Raw genomic sequence first — 23,187 nt, forward strand, 5'->3', positions numbered from 1 at the left:
AGGTGAGTGTGCTCACAGACCAGGTGGAAGCACAAGGGGAGAAGATCAGGGACCTGGAGTCTTGCTTGGAAGAACACCAGCTGAAGCTCAACACAACGGAGGAGATGCTGCAACAGGTATGCGAATAAGGGTCGTGGGGTGGGCTCGTGGAGGTGTCACTGGTGAGTGTTGGTTAAACGTTCCTATGGAGCCTTGGACCTGACGTCTGGCCAGGTCACTAAAGGGGGCAGTGAAGAGGTTGGTCACCTTTGTGGGTTGGAAGTCACCTATGGGCCAACAAGGTCAGAATGGGAGGCATTCTTCCACAAAACATGAATCAAAAAGACCGGCACGGTTGCGTAGCAGCTAGCTTAATTCTTTATTGCACCAGCAATCATGGTTCAATTCCCACTGCTATCTGTAAGGAGTTTTTACGTTCTCCCCACGACCGCTTGGTTTTCCTCAGGGTACCCTAGCTTCCTTTCGTATTCCAAAGACGTACAGGTTAGGATTAGTGAGTTATGGGCGTTCTGTGTTGGCGCTGGAAGCATGGCGACAATTGCAGGCTGCCTAGCGCAATCCTCGCCAACTTGATTTGGCCCATTTTCCTCCTTCATAACATCCCCTTCATATCTGATGCATGGTCCCAAATCAAAACATCGACAACCTCCTCACCCTCAAATGCTGCTTGACCTACTGAGTTCCTCCAACGGTTTGTATGGTCCTCCTTAATATTCATTTTTCTTCTCAACTGACAGGACGGTTCACAACCTGCAAGCAGAGCCTGCAGCCCGCTGTATCTTTGCTGAACAATAATTACTTTTCTACAGTGGGCCGTATGGTAGTGTAGCAGGTACCTGGGTTCAATCCTGCCACCAGCTAGTGCCAGCGATGGAGCTGACTGGGTTTACAACTTTCAGCAACTTTTTGCGATCCTGTGTAGTGGCCCCTCCATACCAGACGGTGATGTAACCTGTTAGAATGCTCTCCACAGTATGCCTGTAGAATTTTGTCAGTGTAAGTTATGACGTACCATGTCTCCTCAAACTCCTAATGAAATATAGCTGCTGTCCTGTCTTCATTTGTAATTGCACCAATATGTTGGGCCCAGGATAAATCTTCAGCGATGTTGACACCAGGAATTTGCAACTGTTCACCCTTTCCACTTCTGATTCCTCGATTTTCCCTTTGGCTGAGATTTGAACTCCCCGACTCACTGAAACAGTCCAAGCCTTGTCATTGCTAATCCAGAAACAGTCCTGACACTTGCAAACCAGCATATAGTTTACTCAAATTCATTTAATTCTTGTATTTGACCCAGATAGTGTTTTTTTTTTCAAACCACTGAGCCCCTCAATCATTGACAGAAGCTGCATGAAAACTGGCCATTCTGCCCACTGAGACTATACTGACCCATTTACACTCAGAATCAGAATCAGGTTTAATATCATTGGCATCTTCAAAAATTCAAAGTACATTTATTATCAAAGTATGTATGCAGCATATAACCCTGAGAGTAGTCCTCCCACCGGCAGCATGAAACAAAGAAACACCATGGAGCCTGTAAAACAATCAACGCACAGAAAAAGAACAAATTATGCAAACGACAAAGAACAAACAAATAACACACAGAATATTAAACCTCAAACCGCAGTCCATGAAAGAGTCTGGGAGTGTTCAGTGTAGTTCAAATTAACGATGTGTTGTTCGTTGATTGCAGGCGGCAGAGCCAGTCCACGTCGAAGTGACTGAATCAAAATCACGCAGAATAACAATAAAGAAAGGTGTAACAAGAAACATGTATAACATGAACTGCAGAGTCCTCTAAAACTGAGTCCACTCGAACAGTGCCATTCAAACCTTGCCCAAGACCCAAGAATCCTGCGCCTTCCTCGGGCGGCAGCGAGAGGGAGAGGGAGACGGTCAAAAGGCAGATGACGACACTGAACACCCGCTTGCCTTCATTGATTTCAATCTTGCTTGACGCTTTAACCGTATAACAATTACAGCAGAGAAACAGGCCATCTCGGCCCTTCTAGTCCGTGCAGAACGCTTACTCTCACCTAGTCCCACTGACCCGCACTCAGCCCATAGCCCTCCATTCCTTTCCTGTCCATATACCTATCCAATTTTACTTTAAGTGACAATGAACCCCTTAACCTTCAGGCTCTTGAACAAAAGGAGATAACCATACTCACTTGCCCCATCAGTGAAATGTTCTGCCAACCAATGATCTCACTCTTAAGGACACTTAGTCTAATGTTCTTGTTATTTGTTACTATTTATTTATTTTTGCATTTGCACAGTTTGTTGTCTTCTGCTCTGTGGCTGATCCTTGATCAGTGAGATCGGCAAGTAAAGGACTATGTTGTGAAATGCGTTGTTTTGCCGCAGCAGTACATTGCAAAGCATTAAAACAACTAAATTACAATAAGAAATATTGATAAAAAATAGTGCAAAAAGAGAGGAAAAAACAAATCCTACACTTAACGATTTCTTTCTCCCCACATTCCCATCAGCTCTTCACCTCCCCTCACAGATTCTACCCTCAACTACACATTAGGGGCAATTTCAGCTGCCAGTCATGAGGGGAACCTTTTTCACTCAGAGGGTCATGAGGGTGTGGAACGAGCTGCCTGCACTAGAGGTGCATGTGAACTCGATTTCACCGTTTAAGAGAAGTTCAGATAGGTACATGGATAGTAGAGGTATGGAGTATGGTCCCGGTGCAGATCCATTGGAGTAGGCAGTTTTAATGGTCTGGCATGTTCTAGATGGGCTGAAGAGCCTACTCCTCTATTTCTCTTTGACTGTAATTACCCCACAGGAGCACCCGAGGAAGACTCGTGTAGTAACGGGGGAAACAAGTTACCGGGTGCTCCGGTTTCCTCCACATTGCAAAGGTTAATTGGTCACGTGGGTGTAGTTAGGCAGCCGAGGCTCGTTGGGTTGAAGGGCCTGTTACTGTGCTGCATCCATAACTAAACTAAATCTGAGGGTAACGTCAGGAGGTTCATCTCTGCATAGAGGGCAGTGGGAATCTGGAATTCTGTTCCCAGAATAGTCATAGTCATACAACATGACAGCACAGGAGCAGGCCCTTTGGCCCATCTAGTACATGCCAAACTATTAATCTGCCTCATATCATTGACCTGCAACTGGACAACTCCCTCCATACCCCTCCCATCCAAGGTACCTATCCAAACTTCTCTTAAACATTGAAATCAACCCCATGTCCACCACTTGCAGTGGCACCTCATTCCACACTTTCACCGCCCTCTAACTGAAGACGTTCCCCCTAAACATTTCATCTTTCACCCTCAACCCATGACCTCAAGTTGTAGTCTCACCCAACCTCAGTGTAAAGCCCGCTTGCATATATCCCTCATAATTTTATGTAGCTCTGTCAAATTTCTGTTGATTCTCCTACATTGAAGGGAATAAAGTCCAAACCTATTCAACCTTTCCCCATAACTAGGGTCCTTTAGACTTGGTAACATCCTTGCAAATTTTCTCTGTACACTTTCAATCTTATTGATATAATTCCTTGTAGTTAGGTGACCAAACCTGCACACAATACTCTAAATTAGTCCTCACCAACATCTTGAACAACTTCAATCTCATCTCCTGTACTCAATACTTTGATTTTGAAGGCCAATGTCTCAAATGCTTTGCTTATGACCCTGTCTACCTGTGGCAGCACTTTCAAGGAGTTATGAACCTGGATTCCCCAGTTCCTTTGTTTTACCTCACTCCTCAGTGCCCTACCACTCACAATGTGACTCGGGCTTTGTTAACTAATGTGGAAGTTTGGGATAGGAAACATTGTTCACTTGTTCGACTGTTGATTTATGGGGGAGAGCATTTGGCCCATTAAGTCCATCCTGGCTCTTGGTGAAACAATCCAATCAGTTTTACCCCAAGTGCCCATCCAATCACCTTCCAAATCCCTGTTTCAATCCGTTTCTACTGCATCCCCAGTGTCTGAGTACAAGGACTGATTCTTCACACCTCTGGGTAACAAACAGAGTCACAATGCAAAAAGAGGCCCTTCGGCCCAGCTCTTCCATGCTGACCAAGATGCCCATTTACACTGGTCACATTTCCCTCTTGACACATTTTAACGCGATAGTGAAGGAAATAAGTATATTGTAAAGCTACAACAAAACTTTCTGACTTTTAAACTCAATGTCTCAGCTAATCAAGGCAAGCCTGCCATTTGCCTTCTCAACTACCCTAACCATCTGTGTAGCCATTTTCAGGTTGCAGTGAACATGGACCCCAAGATCACACTGCTAATCAACACTTTTAAAGGTTTTGCTCCTAACACTGTTGTCTCTTGACTTAAACAAGGTGCAACACTTCACATCCATCTGCCGTTCCTCTACCCATCTCTGCAATGGATCTCTATCCCATTATATTCTTTGCCAGTCTTTTACACTATCCACACCACCAATCTTCGTATCAACTGCAAACTTACTAACTCATCCATCTACGTTATCATCCAGGTCGTTTATATACATCACAAGCAGATCTCTTCAGAACACCAATAATCACAGACCTCCAGCTAGAATAAGTCCCTTCAACCACCACCCTCTGTCTTCTATGAGCAAACCTGTTCTGAATCCAAAGGACCAATTCACCATGAATTCCAACTACTTGATGTCCCACAATGTATGGTGGCACTTGCAGGCTGTCCCCAACACGTCCTTGGAGATGTTGGTTATTAGCACAAACTATGCATTTCACAGTATCTTTTGATGTACATACATGTGGTAAGTATATCTGGATCTTGATCTGATCATGGGCTCTCCCTCCATACTTCACTGGGTGTGATGGTCTGGAGTTCGGTTCCCAGGGTTTGAACCTTCTAGCACAATCTTCTGACTCAAGGGATGAGATTGGTGTCTACTGAACCACGCAGGCCTGCTGGATCTGCAGAGGTGGAATGGACCATAGCTGAACATCTCATTGAGATATTATGCCCTCAGAATGTGAACCACAACTGGCGGAGTGTAGAACTATTGTGTCCAATGCCCCTGGTGTGGCATCCACTACATTGGTTAGACTGTCGTAAGTTGGGGGATTGCTTCATAGAGAAACTCCACTCCATCTGCAAAAAGTAGAACTTCCCAGTGGCCAAATATTTTAATTCTCATTCCCATTCCTGATCCAACATGTCAGTCCTTTTGTTCCATGGTGAGGCCACCCTCAGGGTGGAGGAGCAACAGCTGTGTAGCCTCCAACCTAATGGCTTGAATATCGATTTCTTCTGGTAAAAATATTTTCCCTCCCCCTCTCTTCTTCTTCTCTGCAATCTAACCTTTTACCTCTTCTCACCAGCATATTACCTCCTCCTGGGTCCCTTCCTCCTTCCCTTTCTCCTATGGTCCACTCTCCTCTCCCATCAAGTCCTTTACCTTTCCTACCCATCTGGCTTCACCTATCACCTTCTAGTTATCCTCTTTCTGCTCCCTTTAGCTTTTTATTCTGTTCTCTTCCCCTTCCATTCCAATCCCGAAGAAGGGTCTTGGCCCAAATCGCCAAATGTTTATTCAGTCCCATTGATTCCTGACCTGAGGAAATTACAGTAGCATTACAAATGCACAGATATACAAATATTAGAAGAGAAATAGGAAAGAATAAAAAATAAGCTATCTCAAATAGTCTAACAGACAGACAGACATACTTTATTGATCCCGAGGGAAATTGGGTTTCGTTACAGTCGCACCAACCAAGAATAGTGTAGAAATATAACAATATAAAACCATAAATAATTAAATAATAATAGGTACATTATGCCAAGTGGAAATAAGTCCAGGACCAGCCTATTGGCTCAGGGTGTCTGACACTCCGAGGGAGGAGTTGCAAAGTTTGATGGCCACAGGTAGGAATGACTTCCTATAACGCTCATTGTTGCATCTCGGTGGAATGAGTCTCTGGCTGAAGGTACTGAATGAACAGGAGGGGGTTATCACTTCCCCGGCTATAGGTTGACACATTATAGAGCCTAATGGCTGAGGATAAGAGAGACTTCATATAGCGCTCTTTGGAGCAGGTTAGTTGTCTTAGTCTATGACTGAAAGTGCTCCTCTGTTCAGCCAAGATGGCATGCAAAGGGGAGACATTGTCCAAAATCGACACAATTTTCTGTTGGGTCCTTTGTTCTACCACAGCCTCCAGTGTGTCCAGTTTGACTCCTATAAGAAAGCCAGCCTTTCTAATCAGTTTATTGAGCCTGTTGGTATCACCCATGCTGATGCCATTGCCCCAGCGCACCACCGCGTAGAAGATTGTACTGGTGACAACAGACTGGTAGAACATGTGAAGGAGAGGCCTGCCTACTCCAAAGGACCTCAGTCTCCTCAGGAATTAGAGGCGACTCTGGCCCTTCTTGTACACAGTCTCTGTGTTGATGCCCCACTCAAGTCTGTCATCCAGGTGCACCCCCAGGTACTTGTAGGTTCTCAACACATCCATGTCCTCACCATGAATAGTAACAGGGAGCAGTGCAGGCCTAGTCTGTTCTAAAGCCCATCACCATCTCCTTTGTCTTACTGATGTTGAGCTGCAGATGATTCAGCTTGCACCATTTGACAGGGTCCTCCACCAGGGCCCTGTATTCATCCTCCCATCCTCCCTTTATACTCCCAACTATTGCTGAATGATCAGAGGATTTCTACAGATGACATGACTAAAGTCTGAGGTATACAGGATAAACAGGAAGGGAACCAAGACAGTCCTCCGTGGGGCCCCAGTGCTACACACGGCCATGTCTGACACACAGCTCTGAAGCCGCACAAACTGTGGTCTGCCTATCTAAGATAAACACATGGATGATAGAATTCCAAAACTTTAAGAAGCTCTTAGATAGGCAAATGAACGATAGATCTGTGCAGGAGAGAAAGGTTAGATTGATTTTAGAGTAGGTAGCACATCATTGTGGGCTGAAGGGCCTGTATTGTGCTGTAATGTTCTGTGTTCTACATTCTATGAAAAAGTCGAGAATGGGATGAGTCGGATACCTCTTTTCAGAACCAGATACAGACACTGTGGGTTGAATGGCTTCCCAGGATGGTATATCATTTTGTTAGCAAATTATTTTCCTCCCGGAGAGCCATGCGTCACCTTGTACATGATAAGACTTGCTGGCTGATTCATGTGGCATAGATATTAACCAACAGATACAAGCAGGTGCAATCTTTCTGTTTCTCCTTTGCATGCAAAACTGAGATACCTTTATTATTGAGATCTGTGAAAAGATTAGTCCAAAATGTAGAAGCTAGTCTAACTGGTTTGACTTTGTGAAAGTGTTTTCCCTGTGCCTTGCTCTTCAGTTTAGTTGCATTTATAGCAGGTAGAGAATTGCAAACCATTTGAATTGCAAAGCACACCACAAATGTGAGAACATAGAGCCAAACAGCACAGAAACAGGCCATTCGGCCCATCTCAATCACGCTGACCAAGCTGTCTATTTGATCTAGTCTCATTTGCATGCATTTATCCCATATGCCCTCAGACTTCAAGTTCAAAGGTAATTTATTATCAAAGTCCATATATCTCACAATATACAACCATGAGATTCATTTTCTTGTGGGCATTCACAATAAATACAAGAAATACAACGGAATCAGTGGAGGACAGACAAACAACCAATGTTCAAAAGACAACAAACTGTACAAAGACAAACAGAAATAATAATAATAAATAAGTAATAAATATCGAGAACATGAGATGAAGAGTCCTTGAAAGGGAGTCCATAGGTTAGGGGAATAGTTTGGTGACGGGATGAGTGAAATTATCCTATCCTGTTCAAGGGATAGAGGGGTAATAACTGTCCCTGAACCTGGTGATGTGAGTCCGGATGGCAGCGGCAAGGAGAGAGCATGGCCTGGATGGTCAGGGTCCTTGATGGATGCTGCTTTCCTGCGATAGCACTCTATGTAGATGTGCTCAATGGTGGGGTGGGCTTTTCCGACGATGGACTGGGACACTACTTTTTTAATAAGCTTTTTCATTCATGGGCATCAGTGTTTCCATACCGAGTTATAATGCAACCAGTCAAAATGCTCTCCACCACACATCTATAAAAGTTTGTCAAAGTTGTATATAACGTGCCGAATCTTCGCAAACTTCTAGGAAAGTAGAGGTGCTGCCATGCTTCCTTCATAATTGCAGTTATGTGCTGGGCCCAGGACAGATCCTTTTAAATAATAACGCCGAGGAATTTAAAGTTGCTGACCTTTTCCCCTGATGAGGACTGGCTCACGGACCTCTGGTTTCCCTCTCCTGAAGTCAGTCATCAGCTCCTTGGTCTTGCTGACATTGAGAGGTTGATATTGTGGCCCTACTCCCTCCTATCCATGGACTGACCTAGATGTCTTTGAAAGGCTGCATCTCAGAGGATCTGTCCAGGGCCCAATACATTGATGCAGTCATGAAGAAGGTACACCAGTGGGTCAACTTCATTAGGAGATTAGGCATGTCCCTAAACACTGGCTGATTTCCTCAGCCATATGGTGAAGAACAGTCTGATGGGTTGCATCACCATCCCAATGCACAGGGTCGGAAAAGGCTACAGAGGCAACTCTGTTGCTGACCCCTCAATGAAGGCTGGTGTGTGTTCTTCTGAATTCTCCTTCCTGAAGTTCACAATCGGTTCTTTGGTCTTGCTGATGTTGAGTGCAAGACTGTTGTTGCGACACTACTTGACCCGTCAATCTACTCTCACTCATGCACACCACCTCATCACCATCTGAGATTCTGCTCACAGCAATGGTGTCATCAGTGTTTAAACTGTGCCTAGTGAGAGTAGAGCAGTAGTTTGACTTCAACCGAGTATTTACTCCCATTGTCTCTGGTGCAAAGCTCGTCCTTGTAACTCGGCACCTGAGCACCCGCTGGTATTGTCTCATTGGCCTCAACGGCTCAGCATTCAGAAGCCCCTCTGAAATATGATGCTTCCCCGTGCTTCTGGGTCCTACGTCTGAGGCAACATTCGAAAACCAAACCCAATTCAGTAGGAGAATATTCAGCTCATCACTTTGCTGTGCAAATCCCAGCCAACTATGAATATTATTTATTTACTATTCACATGATTTGTCCTCTTTTGCCCACCAGATGTTTGTCAGTCCTTGCTTATGTACAGTTTTTCATAAATTTTCATTATTTTCTGTAAAATGCAGTGAAATGAACCTCACGTTACTATGTGGCAATGTTCCTGGTCTCCTGCTGCCAGAGCCCATCTTCAAGGTTCGACATGTTGTGCATTCGGAGATGCTCTTTTGCACAGCTCGGTTGTAACATGTGGTTATTTGAGTAACTTCTGCCTTCCTGTCAGCTTGAACCAGTCTGGCCGTTCCCCTCTGACTTCTCTATTAACTCTCAGAACTACCTCTCTCCAGTTGCTTTTTTTGGTTTTTCGCCCAATTCTCTCTAAACTCTAGAGACTGTTGCGCATGAAAATCCCAGGATATTAATCCTGAGATACTCATATGACCCTGTCTGGCACCAAAAACCACTCCACAGTCAGAGTCACTTAGATCACATTTCTTCCCCATTCTGATGTTTGGTCTGAACAACAACAGAACCTCTCAATGCTTCTATGCATTGAGCTGATTATTGGCTGATTAGATATTTGCATTAACAAACAGGTGTACCTGCAGCGATTACTTGAACAAACCAACTCCGCTGTTAGAGACCAAGCATGGAGAGTTATCCTGTACGACACACCTTCAGATCCTATCCAATAATAGTGCTCAAAGTTGAAGAAACGTGCTTGATCCTTTATTAAACAACTCACAAAACCATCTCAAAAAGATAAAACTAATGAAACTAAAAGTAGCGATATTAAATGTAATTAAGTGAAATTAAATGGTCAACAAAAAGATATCATACCCAGCTGTCTCTAACTCTGACTCCAAAGAGAAAGCATGAATACGTAGCTAAACTCTTCACACCCCAACCCATGTGACTAACTACCCGGAATAAACATAACAAACTGTGCAACACAGAATACAGTGCTGATAGAAAAGAGACTCAGTTCATACAGTACTTCAGTGCAAAGCAAACCACAGTCAGAGACAACACACAAACCCTGTAGGTCAGGCAGCATCCTCCTTTCCGGTCCTGCTGGAAGGTCTCGGTCCAAAACGACAACTGATTGTTCCCTTCCATTGATGCTGCCTGACCTGCTGAGTTCCTCCAGCATTTTTGACTTTGACGTTTTCCCCTGTGCCAGTAGCAAGAGGTATTTAAATAACAGTGAAGGGAGCAATACCTTCATGGCATAATGAGCCCAATCAGACCCATGTGATCAACTAAACTTCTATCACATACATCTTTGGGATTGGGGAGGAAACCGGAAGACCCAGAGGAAACTCACAGTTATGGGGCAAAAGTACAAACTCCTTACAGACTGCGGCTGGAATTGAACCCAGATCGCTGTGCTGTAATAGTGTTACACTGACTGATATGGTAAAATGGACAGTTGATGCTTCAGGTCAAGACTCTGCGTCAAACAGGGTTTGAAATCATTTCATATTTTGTTGTGTTAATGAGATGAAGGTTACGGAACACCAGCTGTTTCCCTAACTTGTGACAGACTGTTTAAACACTGGCTTAATTTGTGCATTGTTTTGAACAAACACTTGTTCTGTTGCTGTTTGTTTGTTCCTGCTGAATCCGCTCTCCGTTGCATTCACCAGTCCTCCCACAGCAACTCGTTGGTTTAAACCACTTTCCTTTGCCCATTGCATTCTCTTCCCACCCGTCTTTGTTAAAGGAGATGTGCAGAACGAGTTTTTCTTTGCTCAGCGTGGTAGGTAAGTAGATCAGACATTGGGCAGACAACATTTGAAATATTGTGAGCAATTTTGGATGGCATATCTCAGGGAAGGTCCAGAGGAGGTTCACAAGAACAATCCCAGGAATGAAAGGGTTACCATTTAATGTCCATTTGATGGCTCTGGGCCTCTGTGAGATGTGTGGTGACTCTATGGACTCAATTTCAAACGGTCTTCAACTCGTTCTCAATATTGATTATTTTTTGTATTTGCACAGTTTGTTGTCTTTTGCACTTTGGTTGCTTTTCCGTCCTGTTGGATGTAGTCTTTCATCGATTCGCTGTGCTTCTTTGTATTTGTCATGAATGCCCGTAAGAAAGTGAATCTCAGAATTGTATATATTGACATATATGTACTTTGATTAATAAATTTACTTTGAACTTTGAACCTACTGCCCCAGCGCACTATTAGTTAACATTGGCTGTTAATACAAATGACTCATTTCATTCACAAAATGCTGGAGGAACTCAGCAAGTCAGGCAGCTTCTATGAAATTGAATAAACATTTGACGTTTTGGGAGGGTCTCAGCCCAAAACGTCGATTGTTTATTCATCTCCATAGATGCTGCCTGACCTGCTGAGTTGCCCCAGCATTTTGTGTGTGTTGCTCTGGATTTACAGCATCTGCAGAATCTCTCATGGTTATGAAACAGTTCACTGTATATTTTGATGTGCATGTGATAAAATGAATCACAGGGAAGGGGAACTGGAGGGCAGAGATCAAAGATGAGAGGAAGAAATTTGAAACTAACCTGAGAAGCAAATTTTTCACACAATGGGTGCTGGGTGTGTGGAATGACCTACCAAAGGAAGTGGTCAAGGCAGGTACAATGACAACATGTGAAAGACATTGGGATATATACCCTGGACAGGAGGGGTTCAGAGGGGAATGGGCCAAAAGTGGGCAAATGGGACTAGCCTGGTGGGCATCATGGTTGGCATGGGCCAGTTAGGCCAAAGAGCCTGTTGCCATGCCAATTTGCTGGGAAAGTACTGGAGAACCAATTAATGACTGGCAGGGTAGTTCAACAGTCAGGTTGTCACAAAGCCAAAAGTTTCTGGGAATTACAGGAGGCTGAACTTCCCAGAGAGACTTTCCAAATCGGGAAGCAGGCCTGTATAAACTGTGGGGAGCACTTACTGGATCTGTAGCTGATCTTTTCACTCACTGGCAATGCTCACTCACCAAAGCAGTAATGTGACCTGAGAGGGGAAATGTTGAAATTGACCCACTTCCATAGTCCGAGGGTCATAATGTTTGGGGGGGTGGGGGGGGGTGGAGTTCAGCAATGGCTCAGAATCAGATTTATTATCACCAACACATTTCATGAAGTGTTGTTTTGGGGGTCTGTAAGGCAGTTTGATGTTGTTTACAACTTCACTCTGGCAACCTCTGTGACGACACTGGTGCCAAGCTGTATCGGCACTTGCCCCTCCCTTGGACGGCATCAGTGACGTGGAGAGGAGGAGCCCGCTGCATGGGCAACAGCCGGTTCTTCAAATATTCATAATGGACACCACCTTCTTGGGGTATCGGCTATTCAAGATGTCCTGGATGCTGGGGAGGCTAGTGCCCATGATGGAGCTGGCTGAGTTTACAACCTCTGCACCATTTCTGATCACGTGTTCTGATCCCTCCATACCAGACAGTGATGTAAACACTTGGATGCTCTCCACCTTACCTCTGTAGAAATTTGCTCGAGTCTTTGGTGACATACCAAATTTCCTCAAACTCCGAATGAAATGTAGTCACTGGTGGGCCTCCTTCATAATTGCATCAATGTGTTGGACCCCGGATAGTTCTTCAGATTAATTTATCATGTGCACATCAAAGCATGCAGTGAAATCCGTACTTTGCGTTAACCGCCTGCACACCCAAGGATGTACTGCACGCAGTGTTTCCACACATTGACACCCAGGAACTGAAAGCTGCATACCCTTTCCGCACTGACCCTTCTGAGGATCGGTGTGTGTTCTCCCTACTGCCCCAATCCTGAAGTCCACAATCAATTCTTTGGTCTTACTGGTGTTGGTTGGCGGGATGGAGATGTGTCTCTACCAAAGGAGGTGTAAGGCACTTCTTCCCTATGCTAGCCTGCAGATCACCCTTGGGCAAGGAGTAGCACCTCCTTAGACCCCGATCAAGTCATGTGAAGCCATAGGAGCAGGTAGTGGATGATGTGGGCAATCACAGTTTTGACTATGATTGTTAGCAATTTTTTTCTACCAAAGTGGTTTGCCACTGCCTTCTTCTGGGTAGTGTCCTTGCAAGATGGATAAACCCAGCTATTCTCAATACTCTTTAGAGATTGTCTGCCTGGTGTCAGTGGTCACATAACCAGGACTTGTGATATGCACCAGCCGCTCATACAACCATCCACCACCTGCGTCCATAGCTTCACAGAGGGAAGGATCACCTTACATCTCCTTTGGTAGAGATGTATCTCCACCCTGCCAGCAAAGAAATCTAATAAAGCTTTTTTAAAATCATGAGAGGCATGTAGGTGGGCAGACAAAATCTTTTACCTGGTACAAAAATGTCAAATGGCAGAGGATATGTCTTTAAAGTTAGAAGGGAGAGGAATTTAAAAGTAGCGTGAGGGGTAAGATTCTGTGCAGAGAATGCTAGGTGTCTGTTATGGGTCACCAAGGAGAATGCTAGGTGTCTGTAACGGGTTACTAGGGAGAATGGTAGGAGTTTGTAACAAGTTACCAAGGAGAGTGGTAGGTGTCTGTAACAGGATCCCATGGAGAATGGTATGTCTCTGTAACGGGTTGCCAGAGAGAATGGTAGGTCTCTGTAACGGGTTGCCAGGGAGAATGGTAGGTGTCTGTAACGGGTTACCAGGGAGAATGGTAGGTGTCTGTAATGGGTTACCAGGGAGAATGGTAGGTGTCTGTAACGGGTTACCAGGGGAGAGTGGTAGGTGTCTGTAATGGGTTACAAGGGAGAAAGGTAGGTGTCTGTAACGGGTTACCAAGGAGAGTGGTAGGTGTCTGTAATGGGTTACCAGGGAGAATGGTAGGTGTCTGTAATGGGTTACCAGGGAGAATGGTAGGTGTCTGTAACGGGTTGCCAGGGAGAATGGTAGGTGTCTGTAATGGGTTGCCAGGGAGAATGGTAGGTCTCTGTAATGGGTTGCCAGGGAGAATGGTAGGTGTCTGTAATGGGTTGCCAGGGAGAATGGTAGGTGTCTGTAATGGGTTGCCAGGGAGAATGGTAGGTGTCTGTAATGGGTTACCAGGGGAGAATGGTAGGTCTCTGTAATGGGTTGCCAGGGAGAATGGTAGGTGTCTGTAATGGGTTACCAGGGAGAATGGTAGGTGTCTGTAACGGGTTACCAGGGGAGAATGGTAGGTCTCTGTAACGGGTTGCCAGGGAGAATGGTAGGTGTCTGTAATGGGGTACCAGGGAGAATGGTAGGTGTCTGTAACAGGTTACCAGGGGAGAATGGTAGGTGTCTGTAATGGGTTACAAGGGGAGAATGGTAGGTCTCTGTAACGGGTTGCCAGGGAGAATGGTAGGTGTCTGTAATGGGGTACCAGGGAGAATGGTAGGTGTCTGTAACAGGTTACCAGGGGAGAATGGTAGGTGTCTGTAATGGGTTACAAGGGGTGGTACTGGAAGCAGATATTTTGGTGGAGATTAAGAGGCTTTCAAATAAGACACATGGATATGAAGGGAATAGAATATACATAGGAGGAGGATATTTAGTATAAATTGGTATCAAGATCAGTATAACAACAGGCATAGATAGAGTGGACATGGAGAAGATGTTTCCTATCGTGGAAGAGTTAGGGCCAGAGAGCACAGCCTCAGAATGCAAAAACATCCCTTTAAGACCATAAGATATAGAGCAGAAATAGGCCATTTGGCCCATTGAGTCCACTTGGCCATTTCATCATTTTCCTCTCAGCCCCAGTCTTCTGCTTTTTTTCTATAATAAGACCATAAAACAGAGATGAGGAGAAATTGCTTTACCCAGGGGGGTGGTGAATCTGTGGAATTAATTGCCACAGACAGCTGTGGAGACCATTAATGGATATATTTAAAGCAGAGGTTGATAGGTTCTTGGCTAGTAAGGCAGTCAACAGTCACTGGGAGAAGGCAGGAGAATGGAGTTCTTCTTCCCCATCATTCCTACTGGGGCAGAGGCAGCCAACAGTAGCTCGCCAACCTCCCAGAGCCCTGGGCAACTTCTCTCAATGTGTAGCCCACTGCAGATCTTTCCTGTACCAGGGATGAGATCTTTACCATTTCTGTAGCCCTGGGTTTTTAATGGGATGAGGTTGTTGGCCTAATGCCCAACCCTCCTCCTTTCTCAGCCGGGCTTGGGATTATCCATGGCAGAGTTGCAATGAGGTTGAGAAGGATAATAAATCAGCTTTAATGGAGTGGCAGAGCAGACTTGATGGGCTGAATGGCCTTCCAGCTCTGTGTTGTGTGTCAGATGTTAGCACGAGGTCTTCAACAAGATGAATGTCAGTGGCCCAAATTCTGAGAGGATTTCTTGAGTTGGTCAGAGTTGAGATCCTTCTCACGACCTGCCAAAGGAAAGGAAACAATAAGTAAATATAATTTAAACAGGACAAGAGGGAAATTGTGGAATTTGATTGAACTGGAACAAAGGTGAAAGGTTTAAGTTGCTGAGTTACTTTGTTTAACCCTTTCCCAAGCACAAACAACTGATTCCCACTATGCTAATTGGTAATTTATTCCATCTGAATTCAGCAGTGTTCTTTCCCCAAATAGCAGTTGTGAACCAGATGGATTTTTCTGACACTCTGATACGTTTTGGAGCCCCTTCTTGCCTCTGAATCATCACTCACCACTCTCTGTGTAACAAAAGCTACCTCTGACATCTCATAAGACAGGAGCAGAATGAGGCTTTTCAGCCCATAGAGTCTGATTGGCCATTCTATCATGGCTGATTTATTATCCCTCTCATCCCCATTCTCCTGTCTTCTCCCCATAACCTTGATGCCCTGACTAATCAAGATCCTATCAACTTCCAATTTAAATATAAACAATTACTTGGCCTCCACAGCTGTCTGTGGCAATGAATTCCACGAGAGACTTTTTTTTACTGGGTGTATCTAGAGACGCAGCTCAATAGCCCCTCACTAAGAGCCACTGGACTCAGCAGTGAGAAAGCCACCTTTCTCAGACTCTGTATGTCTAGGGTAGATGTGACCTGGGTCTCACCAAACCCGGGAGATTGGGATGTCTCGGCCACCTGAACCCCGATTTGTGTAACTTGCTGCTCCCGTGCAGTCACCCGTCAGCAAGAAATAACAGACTGTACACTGCATGCAATTATAAAGGAAGTGTATTTAAGAACGCTATCTTAACTAAACAGTTATTATAGAAAAGAAAGAAAAAAAACAAAGGGGCCCATCATAATTAAACAGTCAAATGTGCACATAAGTTGGAGCTTAACTTAAAGTTGTCTGTAACTCACATGCTGGACCCACAGTCTGCGTGAAAGTACGCACACCTTCCGAATATTGCTCAAAATCCATGTCGAACAAACAGGCTGACACAGCATTCCTAAACTGAACATCAAATCCCCTTATCTGAGCTCAAACTCAGACCAGCTGAAAGTAGAACAAACTGCTCCTACAGAATTGAAATACCTGCAGCATAGCAGTAAAAATCTTAAACAGGGCGTTACACACACATTCACCACCCTCTGGCTAAAGAAATTCCTCCTCCTCTCTGTTCTAAAGGGATATCCTTCTATTCTGTGGCTGTGCCCTCTGGTCCTAGACTCTCCCATTAATGGAAACATTCTCTCCACATCTACTCCGTCTAGGCCTTTCAATAGTCTAAAGGTTTCAATGAAATACTCCTTCATTCTTCTTAACTCCTGTACCTCCATCTTGATGGTAGTGGGTCAAAGAGATTGTGAGATGGGTGGTCAGGATCCTCAACAATGCTTCAGATCCTTCATCTGCAACGTTTCTGGTAAATGTCACAAAAAAGGGGGATGGAGGCCCTGATGATCCTCCCAGGGATCTTGCAGGCCAATGCCTTGCAGCTTCTGTACCACACAATGATGCAGCCAGACAGGACACTCTCAATGGTGCTCCTGTAGAAGGTTGTTAGAATGGAGGCAGGGAACCTTGCACACCACAATCTCCTCAAAATGTAGTGGCTGCTGTGTCTTCTTGACTAATGAGGAGGTGCTAAGGCATTCAGATGAATAAGGGTCCCACCTAATGCCCGGTGGTCTGCCATTCCTTCAGAGGTAGCAACTCTCTCCAGGGCCTATGGATTGAATTTAGGGAGAGGCTTTCTGGTCTGTAACCGTGCTGTCCAGCTGTTTTCGGGAGTAACTCCTCTCTGTCCAGGGCCTATGAATTGAATTTAGGGAGAGGCTTTCTGGTCTGTAACCGTGCTGTCCAGCTGTTTTCGGGAGTAACTGCTCTCTCTCCAGGGCCTATGGATTGAATTTAGGGAAAGGCTTTCTGGTCTGTAACCGTGCTGTCCAGCTGTTTTCAGGAGTAACTGCTCTCTCTCCAGGGCCTATGGATTGAATTTAGGGAAAGGCTTTCTGGTCTGTAACCATGCTCTCCAGCTGTTTTCGGGAGTAACTCCTCTCTGTCCAGGGCCTATGGATTGAATTTAGGGAAAGGCTTTCTGGTCTGTAACCGTGCTGTCCGGCTGTTTCCAGGAGCTGATGAGCAGAGCAACTCTTGAGTCCCAGAAACTGGATCTCATGGAGGAGGTGACCGCCCTGAAGGTTAAACTGTCCGGTATAGAGAAGGACCGACGGGAGAGCGAAGATCTGCAGCGGAGTGAGGTTAGCCACACCTTTCTGTCTCTCTGTTACCTCCATAAAGACAAAACATAAACCCAAGAGTTTCTACAGATGTTGGAAATCGAAAGTAACACACACCAAGATCCAATCCCATTTAAGGGTCTCTGCCCAAAACGTCAGTTGTTTATTCCTCTCCATAGATACTGCCTGACCTACTGAGTTCCTCCAGAATTTTGTGTGTGTTGCTTCCTTAAAGACAAAATCAAGTTTAATTAATTTATTTAGAGATGCAGCACGATAATGGGCCATTCCAGCCTAACGAGCCCGTGCTGCCCAATTATACCCATGTGACCAATTAACCTACTAACCCAAACATCTTGAGAAACTGGAGCACCCAGAGGAAACCCACATGGTCTCGGGGAGAACATAATACTCCTTAAGACAGCGGCGGGAATTAGACCTGGCGCTGTAATAGCACTACGCTAACCCCTAATGCTACCATGTCACCATCTTTTTGTCAGATGTATTCATAGAGCCATCGGGTCATACTGAATAGAAACAGGCCCTTCTGCTCAACTCATCTGTGCTGACCAAGGTGCCTAGTATCTCTTGCCTGTTATTGGTCCATATCCCTCTAGTAGGCCCTCCGTTGGTCTGTGTTGACCAATGTTGTGTCCTAACTATCTACAAGTTACTCAAGCCAGGGCAGTGCGATATGAAGAGGAAACTGCTGCCCACGCAGCAAGCTTCCCGTCACCACGGAAACCAGGGAATCCAAAGGAAAGGCAGAGACTGATACAGATTGGCCCTAACGACATAGCAGCTGATAGCGTTGAAAACATACCTAAGGTATTCCAGCACCGGATTTTTCCTCAGGGTTTTACTCCCAAAGACTTCCTTGTGAATGGGTATAGCCACGAGGCAGCGGAGGGTTGAGATAATTTATACAGCCATTGATACATACTGCATAGTAAAAGGCCCTTTGGTCTAACTTTTCCATGCTGATCAATGTGCCTTCCTGAGCTAGTCTCTACGGAGACAGTTAGGTCGCAACATCCATGGTCGACATTGACCAACAGAGGGCCTACTAGAGGGATATAGGCCAGTAACAGGCTAGAGAAACTAGCTCAGGTAGGCTACTTGAGACGCACACCACTGGGAACATTTAATAGGTAGTGGGAACTTATCCCCATAACCCCCACCCCCTTCCCAGCTATGACAACCTCTAAACCATGTGCCTGTCCACGTGCCTTTTAACTGTGATTGAAAATTGGTTTATTATTGTCACCTGTACCGAGTTATGGTGAAAAACGTAGTTCTGCATGCCGTCATGCAGATCATCACAACGGGCCATTGAAAAGTGCAAAGGAATACAGTAACAAAATGCAGAATACAGTTACAGTGTTGGACCTGCCTCAGGCAGTTCATTCCATGTGTCCTGTTCTCCATGTGGAATAAGGGGTCCTGGAAATCTTCTCGAAGGCTCTCAGCTGCCGGATTATTGGAGGCTTTCTTCCTGAGCTTGCAAGTGATGCAGTAGACTTTAGTATGAATATTGATGAAACTATTTATTGTTGTATCCAAAGTTTGAAGTAAATATATTATCAAAGTACATATGTCACCCTATACAACCCTGAGATTCATTTTCTTGTGGGCATCTACAGTAAATATATGAAACTCGACAGAATCAATGAAAGACTGCACCCAACAAGACGGACAAATAAGCAATGTGCAAAAAACAACAAACTATGCAAGAACAAAATAAAGGGAGGGAAGAAATAATAATAAATAAATAAAAAGGCAATAAATATTGAGAACATGAGATGAAGAGATCTTGACAGTGAGTCCATTGGGAACGGTCCAGTGTTGGAGTGAGTGAAGTTATCCCTTCTGATTCAAGAGCCTGATGGTTGAACCTGGTGGTGTGGGTCCTGAAGCTCCTGTACCTCCTCCTGATGCCCGCAGCGACATGAGAGCATGTGCTGGGTGGTGGGGTTCCCTGATTTTGGATGCTGCTTTCCTGACATCCTCCTCCAACAGAGTGTTCCTAACACACTCAGGTAGAACTGGTTCCTGGAAGACTTTGAGTGCCATTCTGCAAGATTGTGTTCATGAGAACTAAAGGTCGAGCACCAGCAGTACGTCTGCAGGGATGTTTTAATGAAGTTTCTTACTGTGCACACAACAGGATTCCTCAAACTTCACCACCACAGCTGTTTCCAATTTCTGCGTAAATTTTATTACCATTTCAATGTGTTCTTCATTCTGTGGCTTTAAAAGTTTACCTCAACTTAATTAGATGAGAGAGAGTAGCCGGGGGACTTCCAGAATTCTTTAATTGATTCAGCATGTCTCAGTCTAAGGCATAGGTCAGTAGAGTCATAGACACCAGAGCACAGAAACAGGTCCTTCGACCCATCCAGCCCAGGCCAAACTTACTCTGCCTTGTCACATCAACCTGCATCCAGACCATAACTCTCCATACCCCTCCCATCCCTGTACCTATCCAAACCTCTCCTAAACATTGAAATAAACCTACATCCACCTCTTCTGCTGGCAGCCCATTCCACACTCTCACCACCCTCTCTGAGTGAATAAGATCCCCCTTAAATAGTTCACCTTCCCTTAACCCATGCCCTCTAGTTAGGGGTGGCATGGTGGTGTAGTGGTTAGCACAGTGCGTTGGGGTACAGACAACCCAGGGTCAATTCCCTGTAAGCAGTTTGTACGTTCTCCCTGTGACTGCGTGGGTTTCCTCCGGGTGCTCCAGTTTCCTCCCACAGTCCAAAGACGCACCAGTTTGTAGGTTAATCGGTCATTATAAGTTGTTACGTGATTAGGCTAGGGTTAAGTGGGGGGGGGGGGGTTGCTGGGAGGCATGGCTTAAAGGGCCAAAAGGGCCTATTCTACAATGTATCTCAATAAACAATAAATAATAATCTCACTCAATCTCAGTGGAAAAGTCTGCTTGCATTTGCCCTATTTATACCCCTTATAATCCTGTATACCTCTATCAACACTCCCCCCTTCCCTCCTATTCAACTTTCCCTGTACCTCAGGACCTCAAGTCTTGACAACATCCTTGTAATTATTCTCTGTACTCTTTCAGTATTACTGCTGTCTTTGCTGCTGGTAGATGACAGATCTGCACATAATCCTCCAAATGAGGCCTCACCGATGTATTGAACAATGTGAACATGTCATGAACCAGTCCCTGTGTTCTCCAAACTGTTTTTGTTGCGAATGATTTTGAAAACTGCCTGGGGCACACAGCCAAGATGAGTTAGCAGAGAGGTTTATTTTTAATTCTAATTGAAGTCTCATGGTCTAGTTCAGCAGCTCAGAAGTCCAACAGCTGGTTTTCTGAAGTGGAATCTGTCACAAAGTCAAAAGTCTGTAATTGGGCAAAGGGATAGAGTTAGCATGGGATGTAGAGGACACTAATAGAGGCACTGCTGCAAACAGGAAGGCTCCACAACAGGCAGTAAAAATTGCCCAGCACATCACAAGCACCAGCCTAGGGCGTTTTAGAGAAAGGTGCCGGTTTCCTCCCACCCACCCTGCTCATGGACAGTTTATCCCGCTTCCGTCCGAGAGGAGGCATCCACACCAGGACCAGCAGACTCAAAAACAGTTGCTTTCCCCAAGCAGTGAGACCTATCAACACCTCCACCCACTAACCCACCCTCCACACTCCTCAACCACCACTACTTTATCAGGCACTCCTGTATCACTTTAAGCACATACAATCAACCTGAATATAAGCTATCTTATGTATCAATAGTTATTGTTTTTTTAATTATTATTGTGTTCTTATTGCTTTTTGTACTGCTTCAGATCTGGAGTAATAATTATTTTGTTCCTCTTTATACTTGTGTACTAAAGTTACATTAGTCAATCTTGAATAAAACCCAGTCAGTGCGCGGCGGTCCAGGTTCATTTCCCGCCACTGACCGTGACCGTCTGGGTTTCCTGCGAGTGCTCTGGTTTCCTCCCACAATCCGCAACATTCCGGTTGGTATGTAATTTAGTCATTATAAATTGCCCTGTGTTTAGGCGAGGGTTAAATCGCGGGCTTGCCGGGTGGTGCAGCTCGAAGTGCTGGAAGGGTCTGCTCTACGGTGTCTCTCAATGAAAAAAAGTTTTGAAAAGTTTCCTAGATTTGAGGTTTCCTTCGCTCCACTTAAAACAACAATTTTATTTCTGATTTCTGACATCTGGAAATTAAGCTTCTGTCTCTGTGTGGGCCTCTGCGTCTCTCTGTCTCCAAGCACATCTATCTGTACATCTGTATTATTTCTTTCCTTATGGATGTGTTACAGTCTCTCTCACTGAGATATACCATCATGCTTGCTTTCATCAGTCAAGGGCACTGAGTTTAAGAGCTGCTATGTTCAAAGTTCAAAGTAAATTTATTATCATAGTGCATGTATGTCAGTATATACAACCCAGGAATTCATTTAATGTCTCATTACAACTTGAAATGCTGTGTGCATTTCATGTTGCCGAGCTAAGGATGTCATTTAAGCTGATGATGTTATGACTGGAGAGCCTGAGTTATAAGGAGAGCTGTGTAGTCTGGGACAATTCCTCGGAGTGTAGAAAGCAGAGGAATGATCCTATTTGAGGTTTGTAAAGTCATCATGGGTATTGATAAGGTGGGTGGGTTACAGTCTGTATCCCAGGGTAGGTGACGATAAAACTAGAGGACATACTATGTGTTTAAGATATTGGTATCGGTTCATTATTGTCACGTGTACTAAAATGAATGAAAAGCCTTGCGTACTGATACAAATCAGATGATTACACAGTGCATTGAAGTAGAACAAGGTAAAACATTAACAGAATGCAGAATAAAGTGTAATAGCTACAGAGAAAATGCAGTGCAGGCAATCAAAGAGCAAGATCATAACCAGGTAGACTGTGAGGTCAAGCGTTCACCTTGTCTGTTCAAGAGAGTGATGACAGTGGGTAGAAACCTTGAGCCTGGTGGGACGTGCTTTCAGGCTTTTTTATCTTCTGCCCAGTGGGAGTGGAGTGAGAGTGAAAGTCCACAGTGGATAATGCTGGCGGCTTTACTACGGCAACGAGAAGTGTAGACAGCGAGAAAAATTTTAAAGGGAAGTTGTTGGACAAGTATTTGACTTAGAGGGTGGTGGGTTTATGAAACGAGCTGCCAGAGGAAATGAGAGAGGTGGATAGAATCATAGAACATTACAGTACAGAAGCAGCCCCTGCAGCCCATCTATTCTGTGCTGTACCATTAACGTGGCTAGTCCCATTGATTTACATCCGGACCACAGCCCTCTATTCCCATCCCATCCATGACCTCTCCAAATTTCTCTTCAATGTGAAATCGAATCCACCACTTCCGCGGGCAACTCATTCCACACTCTCACCACCCTCTGAGTGAAGGATTGTCTCCTAGAGTTCCCCTTAAACTTTTCACCTTTCATCCTTAACCCATGACCTCTCATTGTAGTCCCACCAAACCTCAATGGAAAACACCCACTTGCATTTACCCTATCTATATCACTCATGATTTGGATACCTCTAAATTACCTTTGGACAGGTACATGGGTAAGAGAGGTTTTAGAGGG

At 44.8% G+C, this 23,187-nt stretch overlaps 1 protein-coding gene across 12 annotated transcripts in view; it reads left to right on the forward strand.

Annotated features, from left to right (window-relative positions):
* Positions 1–23,187, forward strand: part of LOC140729743 (liprin-beta-2-like) — a 220,114-nt gene that overhangs the window by 124,412 nt on the left and 72,515 nt on the right. For 10 of the 12 annotated variants that reach the window (XM_073049891.1, XM_073049886.1, XM_073049888.1 and 7 more), the window contains 2 exons: positions 3–116; positions 17,501–17,629. In XM_073049891.1, coding sequence (XP_072905992.1) covers positions 3–116; positions 17,501–17,629 — 243 coding nt within the window. The remainder of the gene's footprint in view (positions 1–2; positions 117–17,500; positions 17,630–23,187) is intronic. The other 2 variants (XM_073049896.1, XM_073049897.1) reach the window with 1 other exon arrangement.

This window comes from Hemitrygon akajei, chromosome 6 (assembly GCF_048418815.1).
Source record: "Hemitrygon akajei chromosome 6, sHemAka1.3, whole genome shotgun sequence".
In the NCBI taxonomy this organism is placed as follows: Eukaryota; Metazoa; Chordata; class Chondrichthyes; order Myliobatiformes; family Dasyatidae; genus Hemitrygon; species Hemitrygon akajei.